Source organism: Prunus avium, chromosome 7, assembly GCF_965620075.1.
Source record: "Prunus avium chromosome 7, drPruAviu1.hap1.1, whole genome shotgun sequence".
In the NCBI taxonomy this organism is placed as follows: domain Eukaryota; kingdom Viridiplantae; phylum Streptophyta; class Magnoliopsida; order Rosales; family Rosaceae; genus Prunus; species Prunus avium.
In genome coordinates, this window is record NC_142290.1 from 31445288 (window position 1) to 31469366 (window position 24079).

At 35.6% G+C, this 24079-nt stretch overlaps 1 protein-coding gene across 1 annotated transcript; it reads left to right on the top strand.

Annotated features, from left to right (window-relative positions):
- Window positions 1–14765: 14765 nt before the first annotated feature.
- On the top strand, window positions 14766–17482 carry LOC110766116 (precursor of CEP8). The gene is made up of 2 exons (XM_021969381.2): window positions 14766–15122; window positions 17396–17482. Exons 1-2 carry the CDS (start codon window positions 14823–14825, stop codon window positions 17480–17482), a joined length of 387 nt encoding a protein of 128 aa, XP_021825073.1. The 5' UTR covers window positions 14766–14822.
- The last annotated feature ends 6597 nt before the right edge of the window (window positions 17483–24079 follow it).

Sequence of the window (24079 nt, forward strand, 5' to 3'; positions counted from 1 at the left end):
CCACAGCTCCAGGTCACAGCCCCGGCGTTGGACATTCCATTCAGAACTAGGGAATCTATGATATCTATCCCCCACTATATATATCTATATGTGTGTTAAAGATTCCCTATGTATATATATATATATATATATATATATATATATATATATATATTTATATGTATGTGTTCTTGCATGTCTACCATTTATGATCAGGTACTTGGCCATTCATCTATATAGCAAAAAGAAAAGAAGTCTCTAGTGGAAAATGCCCCTGACTTGCAGACCAGAGTCTTAGAGTCAAGAAAAACCCTCCACGCCTCTAGTTAGACTATTGCTTGTACTCCAAAAACCAAAGGCCCTCCTGAAGTTTGTACAAAGATTTGTATTCAAATGCAATATTAAGTGATGATTTAATGTAATTTGTATTTAATTGCCTGTTTAGTTCTCAATGAAATTTCTGGTTTAATTTCAAACTTATTCTCTTATATATATATATATATATATATATATAGTAATCTAATTAATAGACTAATACAAAGAAAGTAGTAGATTATTTTACAAAGATACCATGTTCCCTTTGTTTTTGGCCTGTCAAAGATACCATATTCCATACCCAAAGGTTTGGAGATAATAAGGAACAATTGACTGTCAGAGTTTATATTACTTCTAACTAAAAAGCACATTGCGCATGATATACATACATATATATATATTTACTAGCACTACCATGCACATGCCTCTCATTCTTTGTATATATATATATATATATATATATATATATATAGCAAATAAATCAGGGCCCCAGAGCTTTGTGTTCCAGAAGCACCCTTTATAAAGACTCAGCCACTCAGATATTTGGTCCACGATCAATTGTGGTGGCAACGCTAACCCATGAAATTATACATGTTTCAAGAGGTTCTTGATGAACTACATGTTTCAATAATTAGCTTTTTTTTTTTTTTTTTTTTTTTGTGTTTCGATCCTTTTGCAGTCCTAAACGTTTTTTATGCATCTCAAATAGTGAACGGGAGTGGTTCCAAGTGGTTTTGGGTTCAAACTCCTATAGTACATGCGTGTGAATTTTCCCCCCTCTCCCTTTCTAATTCTGGCATAAATAAATAAAAAGTGAACGGAAGTAATTACATACATGTACACTTTGTTGGTGTTCCCCAATAACGTTCTGAAGAAGGTATTATTGAGACTATGAAATTTCACATAGGTGTTCTAAGTCTCATGAGTAACGTCATAATTAATTCAAAAAATCTCGGTCCTCTAATACTCTACCAATTATTTTAGCATTAGATCAGTACATGTTAGGTTTAATTTGGCTACCTGTTTTTAATGTCACCTAATATTCATATACGTGTTGAGAATGCAAATTGTTGCATCACTTATACTAAGCCTAACATTCCAATTGTGACAGAATGAGATAGGAATGGTTTATATTGTGGAGCCGGAACTTTTGTTAAATGATAGACAGATGCGTTAGCCGATTGGAGGGTATGAGAATATATTGTTTCTTTTTATAATTAAACTCATTTTAGTATGATATATTATAATATAAAAAACCCATGTAGAGTCTATTTGGAGAGAAAAACTCAAAATAGCCACTTGTTATTTTCTAATTGGTTTCTAGTATGTTAAGATTTTGTAAGAACCAATTAAAAAATGACAAGAGAGGGTTCTCTAAAGGAACTGATTGATCAGAGAACCATTGTTTCGCACCAACATTAGAAAGTTTTTAAGGTTCAGTTTAAATAATTAAAATGGGTCATAGTAATCATATGTGGTAATTGATACGTAAAATAAAAACAATCAACCTCAATATGGTGAATAGGGAAAACGATTTAATTGATTTGCTTATAATGGGTAGAGATTGGATGTGGGATTTACATTCTCAACACGCCATGAGGTGTCGAATGTGTGACCATTGTTATAGGCTTCAAACATGAATTATGTTATCTAATACCACGTTCAAAATTAGAATATCCAACTCAAAATCAATAGACAATATAAGTGAAGAAAGTCGATATTATATATTGTGATATGAAAAACTCAACATTCCCGATTTAATTACGATTTATTTTCTCATCATGTGGTGATGGCCATGAATGCGGTGGAAGGCAAAGAAAAACAACTTAACACACACCATACAATGCCTCTTTTACTTGCTAAAACCTCCGGTTTTCTCATCGTCATGGTGCGTTGGTTTGTTCTTCAATTCGATACACAAACTTTCAAGTTCCATGGCGGATAACCTCCAAGCATATATACTAAGAACGCCTAGAAAAATATATACTTGTTCTTCACTTTTCATGTAATTGTTAACAAACAATATAATTGATCTCTTTCGTTTCCAGAATTATTCCTTCTAGTGGATGTGACCGCATATTCCTTGTAAAGTAATCCAGAAAGCTTGCATGCTTGATTTGATGCTTTCAAATGGGCCCCGAAACATTTTGTCTTAGCAAGCAATTAATATAGTTTCATTTAATTATTTGGTTAATTACATGCATGTGATGTGAGGCTTCACTGACCTACTACTTACTAACAAAAGATATCCTTCTCTTAAACAATACATTGTATATAATTAACGAAAAATATTCGTGCAACACAGCTAGGCTAGGACAACAGTCGACATACTCTATATCAATCAAGTGCGGTTTGATCTGTGCTATATTTGGTACAATTTAATAGTCTTGCTACTCAGTGGTAGAGGAACGCAGAGAGAGAGAGAGAGAGAGAGAGAGAGAGAGAGGCTTTCCACAAAGCGAGGAACGAATCCCAGCTAAAGCCCCTTTACAACAAGATTCTCCATTTTCATTATTTCCATTCCTAATTCCTAAATGGAGGGGGCGGTGGAGGCAATGAGGCATGGCTTTTTGGAGCTCTCCTCTCATCATTTGCTTGATTTTTGACCCTATTACACTAAAAGGCAATTAAAATGACTTGTTTTTGGACAAACTAAAGTGGTCTGGACCCTCCACGGCTTTGGTGTTTAGCATTAGCTAGTGCTTTTGACTTGACTTTTTTGGATTGTTTCTTTGACCAGCAGTCTTCTTAACTTTATTTTCATGCCAACTACTTAGTTTTAAATGGGATTTAAATAAAAACAAAATCCACTGCCATCATATAGGTGTCCAATCGATCTTGGAATTTCTGTCCTCAGACAACCATTGGTTGCCGTTAGTATATTGTTTTGGCCGGATGCAATCAAAGGAGAAAATTCAAAACCAACCCATAAAAGATCATAAAACAACATTCATTCATATATAGAATCGGAAGGCAACTTTGCCACTAGTTATGCAATTTGAAAAGTTGGGATGTATATATGATGCCCCATTTGAACTTTCAATTTTCAACCATATGTAACCAATTTGGTTTATACTTGCACACAACAAACAAGGGTTGAATTTTGCTCGTGTAATCCAATTGGTTGATTGTTTGTTTAAATTATGTAAAACATTTTATGTACTTAACACATTCATATTATCACACAAAGTACACTGTAACTACATATATTCTGAAGTAGAACGGTCGTATATGCAATCTCTCTCTCTCTCTCTCTCTCTCTCTCTCTCTCTCTATTATGAAAACAAGTATATATCCTCACCCACCAAGTGATGGGCAATGGGTTCCCTCCGCTACTTAATAGGTACTCATTTGGACTAACGGTTACCTAATAAGAAATTATCATAAGTATATCATAATGAAATTTCTAAGAAATCATATTCGATTAAAGAAGATAACACCCAATACATGTTAAATACGTTGCAAGGCTTTGAAGGAAATGTGATTTGGGACGGAAAGAACCCCTTGAAACGATTTAAGCCAACTCCCGGAAGTCAAACTTATATAATAATACCAGTTAAAGTTCCAAACAGAATCATTGGCCGCAGTCAAATGGTGCATTATAAAAAACGAAAACTCAAAGAGAAAAGTTCGTATCAATGTATGATTAATCAAGACCAGTTCAGTTTGGTCAAATTTCGGCTCTTTTATAAACCATCCATTGCTAACCACAAATAGCTTTTCTGAGTTAGTGCTCAGAAATTATTTGTTTAAATGCACGAGTGCAACAGATTGTAGTGCTTTCAGTCACTATTACGCGCATGGGGTACTATTACTTTTTTGTGTTATATATATTTAGATTCGCAGCTTGAAATGATTGCTCAAAATTCATGCATGGAAGAAAAAAAAAATTCAACTGCGAAATGATAATCTGAAGACCCGTGCCTGCTGCTGTCGAGACTTGTTCTGCTGCTAAGACTGTAATCTTGAAGAAAAAGAAAAACCAAATGAATTCTGATATTGCTTAAATAAAGTAAATTTATTTATGGTTATATATACATAATGATAATATATCTCAAAGAATCCATTTGAAAGTTTTCACAAACCATAAACAAAAAATATAAAAATTCAAACCTGATTAGAGTAACGACAGATGTGCTTAATTCAGTTGAATGCCCGACAGAGTTTCTAATGAAGGTTGTACTATAGCTAGCCATCCACATATATATAATACTAAACAGAACAAGTGGGTTAGTACACAAGAATCTCTATATCTCTTGGTGCATTTCGGTGGTGGGGGTCTTGTTTTATTCAACCTAAACTAATCCTTTAGCTGTTCAAGTACCCCCATTAATTTTTTCTAAACAAACTTTGATTGATCATTAGATAACCGGCCCTGTAATCTTGCTAAGGCAACACTTCAGCGTGATGAAAGGTCACTATACAAATCAAGGGCGACTCTAGTTCATGCTTGAAAAAAAATAGGAGAATGATTATTTTGAAAATAACTTTTAGATTGAGAAACACTTGAATAGGGACTTCCTTATTCACGTGGTAGACTGAATGACATACTCTATTTAGTTAAAATAATTTAACATATTTTACAATTTTATTTATAATTTAGATTCCGTAACACATGTTTTGACTTAACAGGATATGCCACTTTGTCTACCCCATAACAAGGAAGTGGATCCAATTCTTTCTCCTCCTCATGCAATGCAAGTCAAATTGGACTTTTCTTTATGATAATAGTGTTTTGTGTATCAAGAAAAGAGAGATAATCTAAGAAAATAAAGAAGTAGCAATGGAGTATCTAATTATGGAGATTGGAGAAAGATCTTTGAAAAAATGCCAAATGATGTCCTAAGCTACTATCCTAATTAGGAGAGGGCCCCATAAAGGTTATGGCATAGAATTACAAACCGTCCAAATTGAAAGTTCATGCAGTCCACTATTTTGTTTATACAATTATAAGTAGCGGTTAAGATCCTTACAGGGTTTTATATAAATACCCACCTAGATGTGAATTTATTATCATGTGTTTGCTTCTACATCTCTCATTCCCTTTTCATTTCTCTTGCAATTTGAGCACTTCTTCAAATATACACCAACTTTTCTTATAAAACCATCTAGTATACATTAATCTCTTTTCCATTAGTTATGGAAGCTAAGTGTGCTTTTCTTCTTGCACTAATTGCATGCCTTGAAATTGTGTGCATTGAGGGCAGGCCATTTTGGCCGAAGAACAAAGAGTTGATCAGCACAATTGAAGCTAACCCTAAAAGGGAATTGGGAGAGAAAGGCAGCCAACCCACACCCCCTAATCACATTGCTAGTCCCATGGCACCTGATCATGATTCAATTTCAGGTACTCATGCCGCATACAAAGATGATTTTAGACCTACAACACCAGGAAACAGCCCTGGTGTTGGTCATAAATTCACAAACAAAAGAGAGCAACCAGCAAAAGCTAGGAATTTGGTTACTGCAGGAAGGCCCACAGCACCTGGTCACAGCCCTGGTGTTGGCCATGTTCTTCAAGTGCAAAATGTCAAACCAAGTCCATAAACACATGGCAAAAGGGCTTGTAGCTCAGTTGATTAAGAGCATTTACCTTTGCACTCGAGGTCCTAGGTTCGATTCTCCTCTACCCCAATATCGTTTGTATAAAAATAAAAATAAAAATCCATACCCATGTAGGGGTTTGTCAATTATGGGTTTTATGTTATGTAAATGACCATTAATATAATTTAGGCTCTCAGTTAGGGATGTCAAAAATCATTATCATGCTCTTCCTTAATTTCATGTTTCAATAGAAGTAATGTAAAGCTATGTAAGCTTTGTCCAAAAATAAAATTGGCATGTAATTCTTTGTATCTATGTGTCACGTGGTAGTGTTAGGTTTGAACCCCCATGACATCGTGGTAATGTATGTGTGAAAAACCTCCCCTTCTTTGTAGTTTAGACTATCACTTGTGCTATAAAAAAAATTGTATCACATCAAAGCTTCTTATGCAAAATAAAAGTGTCATTATATATTTCTCTCTGTTTTACTACATGCACACTGAATTCATCCGAGTTCAATAAAATGGATAGATATAGTGGATTTCACATGCCAGATTTCTGTACACATGTTAATAGATTATCAATCTATTATAACACATAAAAGAAAAATATATATAATATTTTCATATTATACGTCCACAGATTGAGCATGCATAATCATTGTTTAATAAACTATTATGCTTCGCATACATATAAGTCGTGTACTTTTTTTAATTTTTTTTAAAAACAACTTAAGAGATAGCAATCTTAGTTGTATTGGTCATTTGTGACTAATGACTTTTTTAGCTGAATTATGAATGCAATTCCAGAATTTCTAAAAAAAGAGATAGTGACACTATGAAAAGTAAAAATAAAAAAGTGCACGGCCGACATTTAAAAAAGTTACTTTTGCAATTGAAATATAGAAGTAAAAAATAAATTTGAATCTTCCCGTATAATAAACAAAGTAAAAGAAATTAATAATAATATAGAGTGCTGCATCTTAACCATCTATACCTAAAATTCACAAATACGTACACTCCACTCCACATGAAGGAGATCTTAAATTTAGAAGAAAATTTGAGATACAGCTGGGATCTCAGTTTCATGGGGGATCAAGGATGAGACCTTGAGAGGAGAGGAGCTATGGAGGAGATGCGATGCAGGCTCGATTTTATGAATAAGATGAGGGTGTCACTAATTGTTTACAAGTTTTAACATAAAACTAGGTTAACAAATGCGTCAGTTAATAAAAAATCAGTTAGAATTTTGCATCATGAAAAGCAGGTAGAGCTATTGATTTCTATTATCTCCCCGTCTCGCCTGTATTTAAAAAAAAAACGAAAACTAAAAGTGAAAAAAATAAATAAATTATTACAGTCAGAGTGAACAAGTAATTAGAATTAAGATGTTATGCACTTAGTCTGAGATCCCAAAGAGTATAAGAAAAAGGAAGTCGCATGTAGGAGACTCGCAAAAGGAGGCTAAGTTTTTGCATATGAATTTCTTTTTGGTTTTTGAGAACTTTTTATAATTAATTAGTTAAGCATGATATGAATTGAAACCAGATACAAGGAGAACAATAAGCAAAAAGTGAGAGCAAAAGGAAAAAAATAAAATAGAAAGTTAGGAGGACCACCAACATATATGAAGAGGGTAAACTATGTATTTCCATATAAGGGAAGGACACAGAGATGTAATCACTTTTCCTTTTGTGGAAGCCTAATAACATAAAGCTATTCCTGTAGTTAGTATAACACTTTACACACTGGAGAATAAAGTATCCAACAGCAAGAGCCAATCAACCCCTTTTTCCATATTTACATTATATTGAGAGACAAAAACATTTATAAAAAAAAAAAGAAAAAAAAAGAGGCCAACTTATTTTGAGATCGAGAGGCTAATAAAATTAACATTGATAATTTTGGTCACCTCTATATATGAATGAAATTTGACAGTATAAATTACTTTTATAACATATAAATATTTCAGTGTTTTTGTCGAACACAATTAGAAACGTTTTTAGTTGTTGAAAACTAATTTTAGCTCTTCAAGAAGTACTCCAAAACAAATGGAAAGAGATATTTGAATAGGGAATTGTTAACTAACCAATGAACTATCTTGTTCAATATGGTTTATATTAAGTGAGACCTAGCTTTATTTGTTTTTTGTTTTTTTTTTTGGCATAAGGAAAGATAAATGGACATTGCCACATTGGTATCTAGTCAATTAGCACAATACATACCACTTTGAGCCAAATTAAACCTACGATGGATGCATGTTCCTCAAAAGCAGGAGCTCAATTTGTCTAGGAAAGTAATCAAATTGATTGAGCCGCCACATGCATAGCTTAAAAGTTACGACCCCTTCCCTTTTATTTTCACCTTGAAGAAGTAAAAAAACACATAAAATATAGCCAGCCAGCCAGATCACACATGATTTTGCCTAGCCTAAATGAGCGTGACATCTGATGCTAACCCTTTCAAGCCAAGCCCTTGGTTGGCATCTTCAAATTAGACAGCCGCAAAGTGGAAAAGAGTCACTGAATCCTAATAAATATGTGTGTGCGCCCTCTATATATAGCTAGGTATATAGCCTAGATTCTTGAATTATATATCACACGATAACCAAAGAGATTATATATAGTATATTAGCACTTTAACTTTACTTGCAACTTGGCGATTGTAGACAAAGGGAATCACAAGATATATAGAAAGCTGAATGCAGGGAATTTAAATTAAGAGTCAAAATCGTCTCCATGTGCAAGTCCCTAGCTATATATATTAGTCTTTTACAGTTGTGATTGCCATATAGTATAGCTGCCTTTTGTATATTAATTCTACTAAGAATCTTATGGCAAGTGGCAGATACAAGTTAAGTTATTGTGATGAGTTTTTTAATTTTGGGCATAGTGGCATAGGGTAGGCGGAAAGAATCCCTCTCTCTCCACATTCTTGGGTCAGGTGTGTGTGTGTGATTCAAGTACCAACTTGTTCTTCTTCTTTAATTTCTCTCAATAAACAACACTATATGAGAGAGAGAGAGAGAGAGAGAGAGAGAGAGAGAGAGAGAAGTAAAAATGTAAAAAGATGGTTAAAGATGATGACAGAAGATTTTATTTGTAATTGAGAGGCAATACAAACCAATTCAGTATTTGCATGTATCTGAATGTCAGAGACTGAGTTAGGAATATACTTAATTAATGTCAATGTCGAGTGCTAATTCTCTGCATAATTCTCATCATAATCAGATGCATTTAACATGCATAAATGTTATTATTATTTTAATGTTATTGTAGACATTCTTGTCAGCTAAGCGTGACCTACAAAAGTGATTGTTCTATACTCTCGTTAAGGGTGAAAAACTAACTACATTGTAAACCGCCTCTATAAAATGTGAAAAAACTAGTCTGAGTTACAAGAGCAAAAAATATGATTTGAACTTAATATCTACTGCTTAGTTCTCATTCAATATCAATGTCATATGAGTTAGAACTCATGAACGTGCTTATTGTACATCCCATGTGAACTACCCATTATAAATTTGATTATATAATAAGTAAATTGTGAGAGCTAACATTGGAGAGAGAGAGAGAGAGAGAGAGAGAGAGAGAGAGAGAGAGAGAGAGAGAGAGAGAGAGAGAGAGAGAGAGAGAGAGAGAGGGCTTCAAATGAGTACACTTGCAATATTTAATTTCTTTACTATAGAGCATCTCACGTTCTCCAAGGAATCTTCCTTAATGTTTGGGGCTCCCGTTTTATCTCTAGGGTTAGTTTCACTTTTCTTGGTTTCTTTAATTCTTGGAGTCCATTCATGCCTTAGCTGTTCATTCTATAAATACCCGTGGAGGGAGGGATTCTAAGTATCTTCCTTATAAGTCTCTCTTCCCTTCTCTAAGAGCTTGAGTTCATTGGAGTATACCATATACTAAGCCTTTTTATAAAGTCTTAGCATATATATACATACTTCTCAGCTCTCACTATGGCCAATGTCAGTTATACCGCTTGCTTATTTTTTCTTCTAATGATTTTCTCTCATGAACTGCTCTGTATTGAAGGAAGGAACTTGAAATTAAATAAGGACTTGAAGTGTGTGAAATGCTTGAGCCCAGACGCTAAAACCAGGGCAGGAGAGGCTTATGGAGAACACACTGTTGTTGAGAGCCCAAGCCCTGGTCATGTAGAAGCTTTTCGACCCACCACTCCCGGTCACAGTCCCGGAGTTGGCCATGGTGTTCACAACTAGAAGCCTCAGCATCATCTTCGTATTTGTGACAGTGTGTGCTTGTACTATGTCTGTGTCATTATTATCTAGGGTTTTCAGTTCTCAGGCCAAAAAATAAAAAATAAAAAGTATTTTACAATTGTATTCACTATGGTTGTTTAGCTAGCTAGGTATTATGGCTTGTATATGTATTTTCGCTTTTGATTTAATGAATATGCTTGGTTTCTATTGTCTTAAGTTGTTGTCGCTCAAACATTTAGAATGTTCTGCGAAAATCTCTTCATGTGCAGTTGTTTGTCTTGACTCTCAACTTTAACCTTTTAGATTCGGGTTTCGGTCGGGACTTTATATTGTATTCTCTAAAACAAAAAAAAACACTCATTCCTCCTCCAGCTCCTTCTATTGTGGATGAATAATGAAAATAAGCACGGTGAGAAAAAAGCTCATATGAATCCAAAACCACCACGCTTATTGCATGTGTCTGCATGGTGAGAAAGACATGGACGTAGAACACATGTAATTTTGGGAAAATATATCCCCTTAGAATTAGAGGTAATAGAAATGTTGCTTAATTAGAGAAAAAAAGATGGAAAATGGAAACGGACCTTTCTAATTCCAACTTTCCAAGCCACCCTAAAACAATCCATGGCCAAACATTTGGACCAAATAGGGAATTGCTGGGGTTCTCAAGGCCCTCTCTTCTAATTTCTTTTCTACTATAAACTAACAGTTTGTTTGTACGTCCATCCTTAATTAAATTGCCTTCTCTTGCAATTAAATTGCCTTCTCTTTCTTTTTTTCTTTTTTTCAAATTACATTGTCGAGTTGCACAATAAATCTAGAGAGCGTGCATTTTTGTGCTAGCCAAATTAATTCATCTGACTGACAATACCTTCAAGACTAGCCATCATGTAGGGCTTGCTTTGAGAGTATTAACAAGCTACATAAACAAGCATTCATGCGATATAAAGGCTGCTTCTCTCTCTGTTAATGTATGAATTTTGATTAATTCTTTTGGCTTCCCTTGACAATTTTGTAATAGGATTTTTATTATATTTATCAAGCTCAAAGTTTAGATTAAGAATAGCATCTCTAGGTGTTCTTAACTATCATCTATCCTATGGAGGTTCAAGCAAATTGACAAAGGTAAATCATGCATTGCATATCATGCATTAAACTGTTTTCATAAATGATGACTAGTCATCCTTGCTTTGTAGGATTTCCAGCTTGTTAACCAACTGTTTTGTCCTATTCTCTTTTCTCTCTCTGCTGCCATGTGTCATTCTGACCTAAGGGATTCTTTTGTCTGTAAAGGCTAATGAATTCCTCTTTTGGCAGCCGTCTCTTTTGTGTGGAAGTTTTGGAAAGATTGGCTTGCCATCTTTCTCTTCTTCTTCCTCAAGAGTGAACCATATATTTCATCTATGAGTTTTTCTAATTGATTTATTTTTGAAAAACTGCATTTGAAATATGAATCTACATCTAGCTATTTAAATCATTCTCTCATTTATATCTAGGTCAGATTCAAGACTGATTTCTTCAAGAGTATGGTTTCTTGAAGAAATTGGTTATTCTCCCTTGAATCCAAATTTTGGTTTGTATTCCTTTGTAAGAATCTTTTTATACTTAGTGGATTGCTTAGTCGGTTGATGACTTCCAGTTTTTCCCAATGGTGGGTTTCTGGGTAAACAAATTCTATTTTGCATATCTGTAAATTTTTCTGTGTTTGTGTTCTTTGTGGTTGACTAATCATCTTTATCTGCTGTTTACTTGATAATGATGACTTCACACACTTTCACCATAGTTATTGCTAGCACAGGGGATGCCTAGATTGACGGGTCCTTCTGAGTGCCTAGGTTGTCACTAGTAACCTTCTAGGGCTGCAGGTACCTTGTGGCATGCTCTGTGTGTTCTCTTGATTGATTGTGTTGTTGTGTCTTGTTTGTGTCGCTAAATTTACCCCTCGTCACCTAAGTACCAATTTCACTCTCTCTCTCTCTCTCTCTCTCTCTCTCTCTCTCTCTCTCTCTCTCAAGTTTTTTTTTAAATACATAGCAATCTTAGGGGGAGGAAGGACTCGAACATATGGCCCTCACTTTAGATATGAGTATATAGAGGTGAAATTGGTATTTAGGTGAAAGGGGTAAATCTAAAAATCAGTTAGACAGATCTACAAAAAGGAACAAGGCATGCAACGCAAACATAAATGAATTACCTTCAATGAGCTTTGAATGCATTGAGGCATATTGTGGAGTTGATCTTAGCCACAGTAGTCAACGAAGCACTAACTTAGAATAGTCTAGATTCTTTGAGCTTGATTGAATACATAAGAACTTTAGCTAAACATAACCTAACAAGAGGAAACTTTAATGAGAGAGTTTGAGAACCGAAATCCATTCCCACAAGGCAATCCATGGCTAAGAAAAATGAATGAAGCCTAACTGCTCTTAACCACTTAAGCTGCAAATCACTTATTGTATGAGAGTTTCCCTCTCTTTATATATGGTTATAGAGAGGAAATTGTAATGAGAGAGTTTGAGAACCGAAATCCATTCACACAAGCCAATCCATGGCTAAAAAAAAGGAGGCCTAAATTTTTGTAGATATATACCTTGATTCTTGACCTATTACAAACAAGATAAATCGTGCTAGGTTATGTAAACAACATGACCTAAGGCGTTTCATACTGTGTCTTGCGCGTGTTTGAAACTAATTTACATCTCTACTATTATAAAGCTAAACCCTAACCTACGGTCTCACAAGCTTTGAAACCAAAAAAAAACAAAAGAAAAGATAAATCAATAGCACCTCACATACAAAACCGAAAGAAAAAACCACCACAATGCGTAAGGATATTAATGTTAAATTGAGCCCAAATAAATAAATAAAACACAATAGAAAAAACCACCACAATGTCAAGAGTTTAGTATTACTTAAATGAATCCGGCCCGTTGAATATGTTTAATATACCTGATCCAACCGTCCAACAAAAAAAGAAACTCTTTGGAATTCAAAGATTACATATAAACTATTCATCCATGAAGGCCACTTCAACAACCACAAGAGAGAAGATCTTCAGCATCTTACAAATATATATAGTCAACAAACCCAACAGTATACATTATAATACTTAATCACTACTTAATCGTCCTAAAACTGGGTTAGCTACACTAATTAATCGTACTAGCGGGTTCTCCTTTTCAATATTGCCATGAACTGCAAAGTCTGCTGAGGAATCTTTCTAGGTTTGGTGGCTAATGATGGTGTTAAAAGCTCGCACAACAGATTGGAACCGCAAAAGGTTTATGGGGTCTTTTCATTTGAAAGTTAGGTTTGTCTGACCAAAAAGAAATCATATCTTCTATATAAATTATTAATTACTTTGCTTGAATCTGAACATTTTGTGTATGCCGACCCCATAAATATATATCTAACCTTTCTCCAAATAGTGGATCGTAGTTAGTGGGAGGGTTCATTTATAGGTGAAATAGTGGGAAGGACTCCCTTTCATTTTTTAAAGCCTCAATGCAGCTAGCCCTCTAGAGTAGTTTGACAAATAAAAGTGACATTATAATCAACCCTGTGAAGATCCAGATCTCATGCCAGTATTGTATGTCGAGCACTAGTCTAGCTCATGTAAGTTGAGTTACAAATACTATTAGTTGGAAGCTCACATGACTATTTATTTACTCGGTCGTCGTTTTATCGGAAAATGATTGAAGTTTAAATTTTATGGGCCGCATTTCATGAATAAATAATAACCTTATAGTATGTGGGGAATTTTGCAGAACAAAGCATTAGGTCAAGGACACAATCAGCTTCAGGCAGGTGGGAATGTTCACCGGAAGTTGGCTGCAAATATCGGCATCAATCAATCGACACCCTGTTAATCTCTTTAAAACAGTACTTGAAAAACCTAAAATATAAAGACGGTTCTACAGCCTAGCTAAAGTAATCAATTTTAACCAAGGTGGTTGGTGTGAGTGGTTCGGCACTCTCATTCCTTAAAAGAGGTCAGGGGTTCGATCCCTGCTCTCGTATGGAGTCACCACTTTGGCCAGCACTTTACCCCTTACGGGCTGACCCGGTGTGAACGGGGATTAGTCTGGGTTGTGATTAAGACTTAAAGGTGCCACCCATAGTTGGGGTCCATCCAAGACCACCTATTGGTTCAGACCCAAAAAAAAAAGTAATCAATTTTGTCGAAAATGGGTTTCGTTTTTAAGGAAAAACAAAAAGAACATGTCGGTAGGGGAGGCCAATCAAATGGTGGCACCTTGTTGACAAGCGCAGACATTTGCCCTTGTAAATTCTGCTCTCTCTCTCTATATATATAATATATGCAGACTTTTTTTTAAAGACAAATTTAAAAAGTAAAAAAGAAATTGAAGGGTTAGTTGATTGCATGGGCGGGCCATGGGGGCAAACAGAATATAGACAACAAGCATGTAGCGGTGGTGCGTTAGTTTTTGTAATGAGAGGTTGGGCTTAAACAGTTAATATAAACCGTCCAGAGTACTTTACATCTTTCGCTTTGCTTTTGGTGATTTTAAATATCTCACAATGTGTGGAATCTTCCCGCTCCTATGGACCTGCACATGCCTTGCCTCCTCAACCCGTAGATACTATTACTTGGAGAGAGAGAGACCGTTCGGCGCCACTCAGCTCTTCAAGCCCATATAAATACCACAGTAGAGCAATAGGTTTCCATACACCACACTTCTTCATCAAATACTAAATATCTCTCTCTCTCTTCTCTGCTCGATCTAAATTTGCTTAAGATGGCCAAGATTTCTACGCTGATGACCACCACTATCTGTACTTGCCTGCTCTTTTTGATATGTTTCCATGAAGCCTTGCATGTGGAGGGAAGGCATTTGAAGTCCGGGCCGAGCTCAAGGCATAGTGAGAACATGGTGATGAGGACTTCCAGTCCGAGCACTAATGATGATCACCGTAACGCTAGTGATGGCCATGGTTCGCTGCAAGCTGATCATGGTCAGCCAAGAAAGGTTGAACATGTTACTGACGATTTTCGTCCCACGACACCTGGTCACAGTCCCGGCGTTGGTCACTCTATTAAAAACTGATTTGTTTAGTTAACAGGGTCTAGACCAGTGAAAAAAGAAATTGACTTGCATATTTCAAGTTTGAATCCCCACGATATCATAGTTGTGCCTCATCCCCTGTAATTTAGACTATCGCTTGTACTGCAAAAAAAAAAACTTATTTGTTTAAATTTATCCTAGCTACCTATTTCAATCGATCACATATGTTAATACATGGTCTTTCTCAATGTATATAAAGATCATCCAGCTCCTCTCTCCACTCACATTGAATTGATATTGAATTAGATGTCTCAATTATGTCCGTTTTATTAGCCGTTTTCTTCAATTGTTATGTTTATTGTGGTAAAATAAGAAATGACTAAAAGTTATAATTTAACCTAATACACCACACCTCCTAGTTTAATTAGGAGTTAATAGTAAAAAGGATACATCATAGTAGCGGATAGTCGCGAATAAGAGTAAGATTAATGTACAACAAACTTTAAAACTAACAAATTAACAATATATATATATATATATATAGTAGTCTAAACTATAAGGGGAGGAGGGTTTCTCACACACAAACTCTGAAGGTGTCATGAAGTTTTAAAACTGAGACCACTGCTTTGCAAGTTAATGCTCTTTTCCATTGGACTATACCCTATTGACATAAAACTAAAAATAGATTTAAACAAGTTTAGCAAAAGCTAAAAGTGGGTTTAGAGAATTAATGCGAAATTTGGGTGGTTTGCAAACTCTGCTTGGTCCCATGTGCAATTAGAAACAAGTACGGTTCGTTAAGTTAGTTTAAGCACTAGTAAAGCTGACGAATTATGGCTAGCTTGACCCCACTTTGAGGTTGATCTCTTGGATTCTAAGTTTAAGACGAAATTGACCAAAAACAAAATAAAAGTGACAAAGATGCACGATAGCTTTGGTCCAAAGGACCAAAAGGCTGCTTAAAGTGTCGTTCCAAAGGGCCAAAAGGCTGCTTAAAGTTTCGTTTGGTTGGTTTTCCAAACTGATTGATTAGGGATTTGGTCTCACTCAGAGACAGTGGCTCGTGGGTTGCCTTATAAAATTTGCAAGTTGGAGCATGCGCTCTGTACGACGTTTTGATTCGGTTAGTCTCAAAGAAATGCTTATTTATGTGTTAGTGATGCTTAAAATAATATCTTTATACCTTTCTTGTTCTTGTTCTCTCTTCTTTTTTTTTTCTTTTTTTTTGGGTTCAAACGATAGATAACTTCAATTAATCAACGGAAGAGTTTACATCATGCTCAAGTTGTGGCATGTACTGACAAGTGACTGTTAAGGTGCATGGTCTTGTTAGAACTAAAGCTATATATAGAAGTTGTAGATGTGGATTAGCTTAGTTGGTCAGGACAGACGGTGTATCTGTAGACTAATTCATTATGTTAATTTGTAAGTTGGGTTGATTTTATTAGCAGACTATTTTTCTTTTTTTCTTCTTCTTCTTTCAATTTAAACCATAAGCATTTAACTATCAACTCTAAATTATATATAAAAGAATGTCGTTTTGATCATAAGGACAATATTGATAATACAAAAGACATAAGTATGGGATCCCATTTCTCCATTAATATAGCTAGTAGCTACTGTGACTGTGATGGCGGATGAATGAATGCATAGAATTGTTTTTCCCTTCACCAAGGCCAGAAAAAAAAAACATATATTTTTCAAGCATATCTCTGAGAGTACTCTAATTAAGTTGGGAATCTGCTAGTGGTTGTTGAAAGTTATAGTGGCCTGAGCTAATGTATTGTCACAATAATATATCAGTAGTGATCATGATCATCAACAAAAGTAATGAATACGAAAGTGTGTTATATAACTAATCATGAATATCATCTCAGATTTAGCGAAGTAATCTCACCTAACCTTATCAAATCTCTAAGTTGCTGATGATCGATCCTAGCTACCTTCTTATTCTAGAATAATGATGATTCGAAATCTACCATTTCAATTTTGGTTGCATCACATAGAAAATGGGCTTGAGTAACACCAAACATGATTAGTTATATAGCACACTCTCTGCTCTGATCGATCTAAATTTGCTTAAGATGGCCAAGTTTTCTAGGCCGATGACCACCACTATCTGTACTTGCCTGCTCTTTTTGATAAGTTGCCATGAAGCCTTGCATGTGGAGGGAAGGCAGTTGAAGTCCGGGCCGAGCTGAAGGCATAGTGAGCACATGGTGATGAGGACTACCAGTCCGAGCACTCATGATGATCACCGTAACGCTAGTGGTGGCCATGGTTTGTTGCAAGCTGATCATGATCAGCCAAGAAAGGTAGAACATGATACTGACGATTTTCGACCCACGTCACCCAGTCACAGTCCCGGCGTTGGTCACTCCATTAAAAACTGATTTTTTTTTATTTTATCCTAGCCACCTATTTCAATCGATCACAAATGTTGTACCATGTATTAAGTACTTGATCTTTCTCAATGTATATAAAGATCATCCAGCCCCTCTCTCCACTCGTATTCAATTGATTTTGAATTAAATGTCTCAATTATATCCGTTTTCTTCAATTGTTACGTTTATTGTGGTGAAATCAGAAATTACTAGAACTTAATTTAACCTAATACACCACACCTCCTAATTTAATTAAGAGTTAATAGTAAAAAGGGTAATAGCGGATAGTTGTGAATAAGTGTAAGATTAGTGTACGACAAACTTTAAAACTAACAGTAGGGTTTATATGTAAAAAACTAACAATATGGTTTATATATATATATATATATATATATATATATATATTTATACTATAAAGGGAGGAGGGTTTTTCACATACACTATCAAGGTGTCATAGAATTTTGAAACCGAAACTACTGATCTGCAAGTCAAGGCCATATTCCACTGAATTAGACCTTGTTAGCATAAAACTAAATATAAATTTAAACAAGTTTAGCAAAAGTTAAAAGTGCAATTAGAAACCAGTACGGTTCTGTAGTTTGGAATGTGGCAGAAATTGTTAACGGGCCCATGCGGCTTATGCATGAATCTTATGATAGCTCAAGCACCCTTCTTGATTCCTCCATCTCACGTCAAGGGGGGTGGGCCTTTCAAGCCGCGATAGGGATTGGAGGGATTGGACTGGTGGCTCATGACCATGAAGGCACTTTTCTTGCATGCAAATTGGTGGCTGTTCATGGAGTCTCCAATATGTTACATGCAAAATTACTAGCTCTAAAGGAGGGGCTTTTGTTTGCTCAAAGATGGCCCAATGTACAGCAGCTCGTTGAAGGAGATGGCCAAGGAGTTGTTCATGTTATAAGCCAAGTATCACAGACTTGTCCCACTTGGGTTGTTTAATTGAAGAATGCAAACTATTATTAGCACAGCATGACAATATATTGTTACAACATGTGATGAAGGAGGCTAATGAAGCTACTGCAAGGCTTACTAGGTTGGCATTACATTCTCCTGGGATGGCTGAGTGGTTCCTGAAACCCCCCAATAGTTTTGCGTGATGCTTGAGTTGTATACTCTTTTTAATTTCCTTATTTTTAGAAATTTTTTGTTGTACGGCTGGTACGTGTGGTACTCTTCTACCTTGGGGTTTTATCCTACGTAATTTTCTTCGAAAAGGTTTTAATGAGGCCACTTTCCATGCCCTTTTATACACTCTTTTCAATTGAACGGAATTGAAACCTACGGCTTCCACTCTGAACCAAAAAACGAAAAACAAAAAAACAAAAAAAACCAGTACGGTTCGTTAAGTTAGTTTAAGCACTAGTAAAGCTGACGAATTATGGCTAGCTTGAACCCACTTTGAGGTTGATCTCTTGTTCTAAGTTTAAGACGAAATTGATCAAAAACAAAATAAAAGTGACAAAGATGCACGAGAGCTTTGGTCCAAACTCCAAAGGACCAAAAGGCTGCTTAAAGTGTCGTTTGGTAGGTTTCCCAAACTGATTGATTACTATTTTAGGGCTTTGGTCTCACTCAGAGACAATGGCTCGTGGGTTGCCTTATAAAATTTGCAAGTTGGAGCTTAATAGAAATGCTTATTTAAGTGTTAATGATTCGGTTAGTCTCAAAGAAATGCTTATTTAAGTGTTAATGATGCTTAATAGCTACTTAATTAAGAAGTTCCACTTTTTTCTTTTTTAACTGAAAAGGTAAAGAAAAAAATTACTCACTGAAAGTTCAATTTAATTTATCACTTTATGAGATTCCTAGCATAAAATAATATCTTCGTACCTCTTGTTCTTGTTCTCTTTTTTTTTTCTCGTTCAACAGATAGATAACTTCAATTAACTGCTCAAATTGTGGTATGTATTGGGCAGTGACTGTTAAGGTGCATGGTGTTGTTATATTTAGAAATTGTAGATGTGGATTAGCTTAGTTGGTCAGGACTGGCGTTGTATCCACTCTTTTACACTCGAATTTGAATTCCCCTCTCCTTATGAAGTAAAATAATTCCTTACGTTAAATTTGGTAAAGTTGGGTCGATTTTATTGGGAGACTAATTTTTTTTTTATATGAACCATAAGCATTTAACCATACTCTAAATTATATATAAAAGAATTCGTTTTGATCAGAAAGACAATATTGATAATACGAAAGACATAAGTATGGGATCCCATTTCTCCATTAATATGGCTAGTATAGCTACTGTAACTGTGACGACAGATGAATGAATGTCTTATTGTGACAATACATTAGCTTAGGCCACTATAACTTTCAACAACCACTAGCAGATTCCCAACTTAATTAGATTACTCTCTGAGATATGCTTTACTCTAATTAAGTTGGGAATCTGCTAGTGGTTGTTGAAAGTTATAGTGGCCTAAGCTAATGTATTGTCACAATAAAATATCAATAGTGATCCTGATCATCAACAAAACTAATGAGTACAAAAGTGGTATATGTAAGATCCCACATCGACCAACGGAGAGGGGGTGATGTGCCTTATATGTACATGCCCGCCTCCATCTAGCACAAGGCCTTTTGGGAGCTCATTGGCTTCGGATTCATGGGAACTCCGAAGTTAAGCAAGTTGGGGCTAAAGTAATCCCAGGATGGATGACCCACTGAAAAGTTGCTCGTGAGTTTCCAGAAATAAAACTCTGAGGGCAGAGAGGGGGGCCCAAAGCAGGCACTATCGTGCTACGGCGGAACCGGTCCCGGAATGTGACAGTATATATAACTAATCATATATATCATCTCAGATTGAGCAAAGTAAAGTTCCTTTAATGGGCTTGAGTAAAGTAATTTTCCCCATTTAATGGGGCTTGAGTAATAAGGCACCAAACAGTTCCTTCTTAACAAGCCCATATTGAACCAGCCTTTTGTTGAAAGGCAAGGGAAAGATGAAGCCCATGCCATGAACTGTAAACAAAAGATGAACCAAAGGAAATCATGATTTGAACGTTTGTTTTCTCTATACACGCTATGAAACTCTAATTAATTAGATTGCCTTCTGTTGATGTTGTCTAAGAATGAAAAGTCTAACTTTTCCTTTGTTATATTCAATCCAGGATTGAGTGAGCTCAAGAGAAATCTTCAGATTATTTCGACATTATGATATGTTGATGATGTATCATTTGACCAATTTATAAGGTGCTCTTCAAGTCAAGGAAAGGTTGCCAATGTTTTAATATCTAGTGCTCTAAGGTCAAGCCGCCCAAATAAAAAGCGATTGCAACATTCATACTTTTTAGGAAAAGAGTGAACATAAATTATTATTGCAATGCCAATCACTATTCCAAAATCACTGGTAACATATTGAGCTTAATATTTCCCGAAACAAGTGAGATTCGCCTTTATTAACTAGCGAGAGGTGAATAAACAGTCTGATGATTTATTCAGATGATGCAAATAATTTTATTCTGCCGAACAAAAACAAAACTTAGTCTGATTCGACAAACTAACGAGGCTGCCGATAATTATCCACCTTCATTATCAGATGATGTAGTGGCCTGGGCTTCAAAACTGTCCTTGTATTCTTTGTAGCTAAAACTAACCCTGTTATTCGGTGTCGGTGACATGGGCACTGGTAAGCTCGATCTTTTGGAGTCGTCAAGTACTACACCATGAACCTCCTCATGGTGATCACGTGCCCATGTGTGGTGATCAGGAGGATGCTGCAGGCTCATGGTTTGGCTTCGTTGCATCCACATCTCTCTTTCAGCTTCGCCATTGATATTGAAGGTTTTGAATTGCGCCTGTTTCTGCATTGGCTTCAATTGCCTCCCTTGAATGCACATAATTTCATTGCAAACTGCCATCACTGCAGGAATCATAATAAACAAGGCAATTCGATGAACTTCTGCCATGTAAAATGAACTTCAACTCTTTGTAGAGGCAAACCACTGAGGACAAAATACCTGTCCTGCTACTTATATATAGTACCATCAAGCTGTTATTGTCATCCCATCATTATCAATCACTTCACTCAGGTCCAAACTCCTATATATTCTCTTAAATAATTAATGACGTCTCAATCAAAGTACAAAAGGTATCCATAATTGAAGGTCTTTGTTAATGTGGGGACCACCAATTAATAATCTGCATAAATTATGCATGCTCTTTTTTCTTTTTCTTTTTAAAAAAAAACGATAATATTTATTTATGAAACATAATAGGTACAAAGTCACGAAAGTGCCGAAATAGGTACAATATCTGCAGTGAGACCAAACACAACAACATGCTGATTTGATTTGGAGAGAACTACGCATAAACTAACAAATACTCAAACCTTTGATTCAGCAACTCGATGCGCTTGTACTCAAACTAACAATACAAATCCACCATACAACGGCAGAAATGACAGATCCATATCGCAGCCGAAAATTAAACTACAAAACACAGCAAATTCCTAAAGAGTTCATGAGAATTAAAATAAAATAAAGCAAAGTCCTAAAGAGTAATAACAGACTAAAACAAACAAACAAAGAAACAAGGCAATCGTTCCACATCCTCTCCGGCAACCGAAGGGACCCATAAGGTCATACTGGCTAAACCCTTAGTGCGGCACTGGCTAAACCCTCGCCCACACAAACTAGCAGCAACTTCCATGATTGTAACTCCAAACTCTGAACTACAGCCAAAACCTTGCGTATGTGGACTAAAAACGAAAACTAAATCATTGTGACAATGCTGTTTCTTGGTGGCTGCTTCAACATCAGCTACAAACCATAATAGCAATTGCTGCTACCCCACCGACGTGGGCGCCGCCGCCTTTGCCTGCAACCAGAAACATAAAAACAAAAAACAAAACAAAATCAAAATCCACGTGGATCTAGCAGCCAAAAGCCTCATCACAAACAAAAACTCAAATCCATAGAGGGATTGAGAGGAAAGAGAGAAGGAAGAGGTGAGGGAAAAATAAGGGAGATGGTGGGTAGGGGAGGAGGGGCAGAGACCACCTCCCCACCCTTGATGTGGCTGAAGGGTGTGGGGGGCTAGGGTTTTTTCACTGAGAGCGTTGTAATGATGCATGCTCTTAAACCCTAATGAAACTACCAATACTACATTATAATTAGTTTATACACCTACATTCCGGGTGGAACTAACTGTAAACCTGAGATTGCCATGGTCATCTAACCTCCATAAAACTTCTTTGTCATTTAACATCTATTATATGGTAAGTCAGAAAATTTGAACAAATTATGCTTCACCACTGCCTGCATCTATAATTTTGACAGATTTTACGATGAGCTGACTGAACTTTCAATATGACCTGGCATAAATAATTTTTTATTATAAAAAGAACAGAAAAAGACATACGAATTTAATATGAACCTGCTACTGCTGCATCGCATGCGCGTCTTTTTATATAGTCCAAAAGGTTTTCATGTGAAAGAAAACTTTTCCAAGGTAGGCCAGGCCGGCAACAACATCCTTCAAGATCGCCATCCATATCGGCTTGACTTCGACTTTAAACTTTGTTGCTGTCCATTTTATATATATATATATATATATCTTTCCTTTTTCTCCCAAGACAAACAATAATGTTGTTGTAGTGATATCTGTGGACCATTTATAACCTGAATCCGAAATCAGAATCAAATTTGGAATTTGAAGCCTGGCCCATGTATTATTCAACCAGCCCTTTCATTTGGTTGCATTTTCTTTTGGGCTGAGTTCAAAAGTTTCAACCATGCATGACGCATGTACAAGTTCTGTATTTCATATAATATATTTTTCTTCTTTGGTAAGGTCGTACTTACCTTTCTAATGTTGGGAGAGGTCTCAAAATTCGAATTCCTCATCCTTATAATTTGTAAGTATCGTGAAAAAAGAAAAGCAAATTTTATGTAAATATGCGAATTATCACGATATGTATTTAAACTACTTTAATTCTAAAAAAATTATTATTATCTTTCATTCTTCCAAAAGACAATTACGTTAAAAACTATTTCCTCTTTAATTCCTTCAGAAGACGAAGGTCATGTGGAAAATTTGTCATCACCTACATTTAATTAAAAATCTTGTGACGCATAAACTAAATACTTGTATAACATGAAAATGGTAGGTCAAATGGGCTTAACCCACAACATCTAAACTCATTCTACTCTGGATTTTAGTGCATGGCTTTTGATTTTACCATCACACCCCGGACTCGGGTAGAGTAAAATCCTCAATAGATGAAAGAAAATGATCAACTTTTTTTTATTTTATAGAATATCAGAAAGCATTTATAAGAAAATTGATCATTTAGTATTATTTTGTTTATTTACTTTATCAATGCACGTCGAGTTTGGAACTTTACTCTATTCTGAATTCGAGATGTGACATTTATCGATTCTGTAGATGAGATGACCAAAATAACAATAGATCACTTGATAAACTAGTTGAAATGTTCAACATATTGAGAAGTTGGAAAGGACCCTTGACAGGGAAAAGAGAAACATCGCGGTATATACATAAGACACTCACTAAAGTTTGTTTAGTGTCTATTTGGGACTTCTTATGACATAGTTAAAAGTACTTTATGACAATTAAAGTATG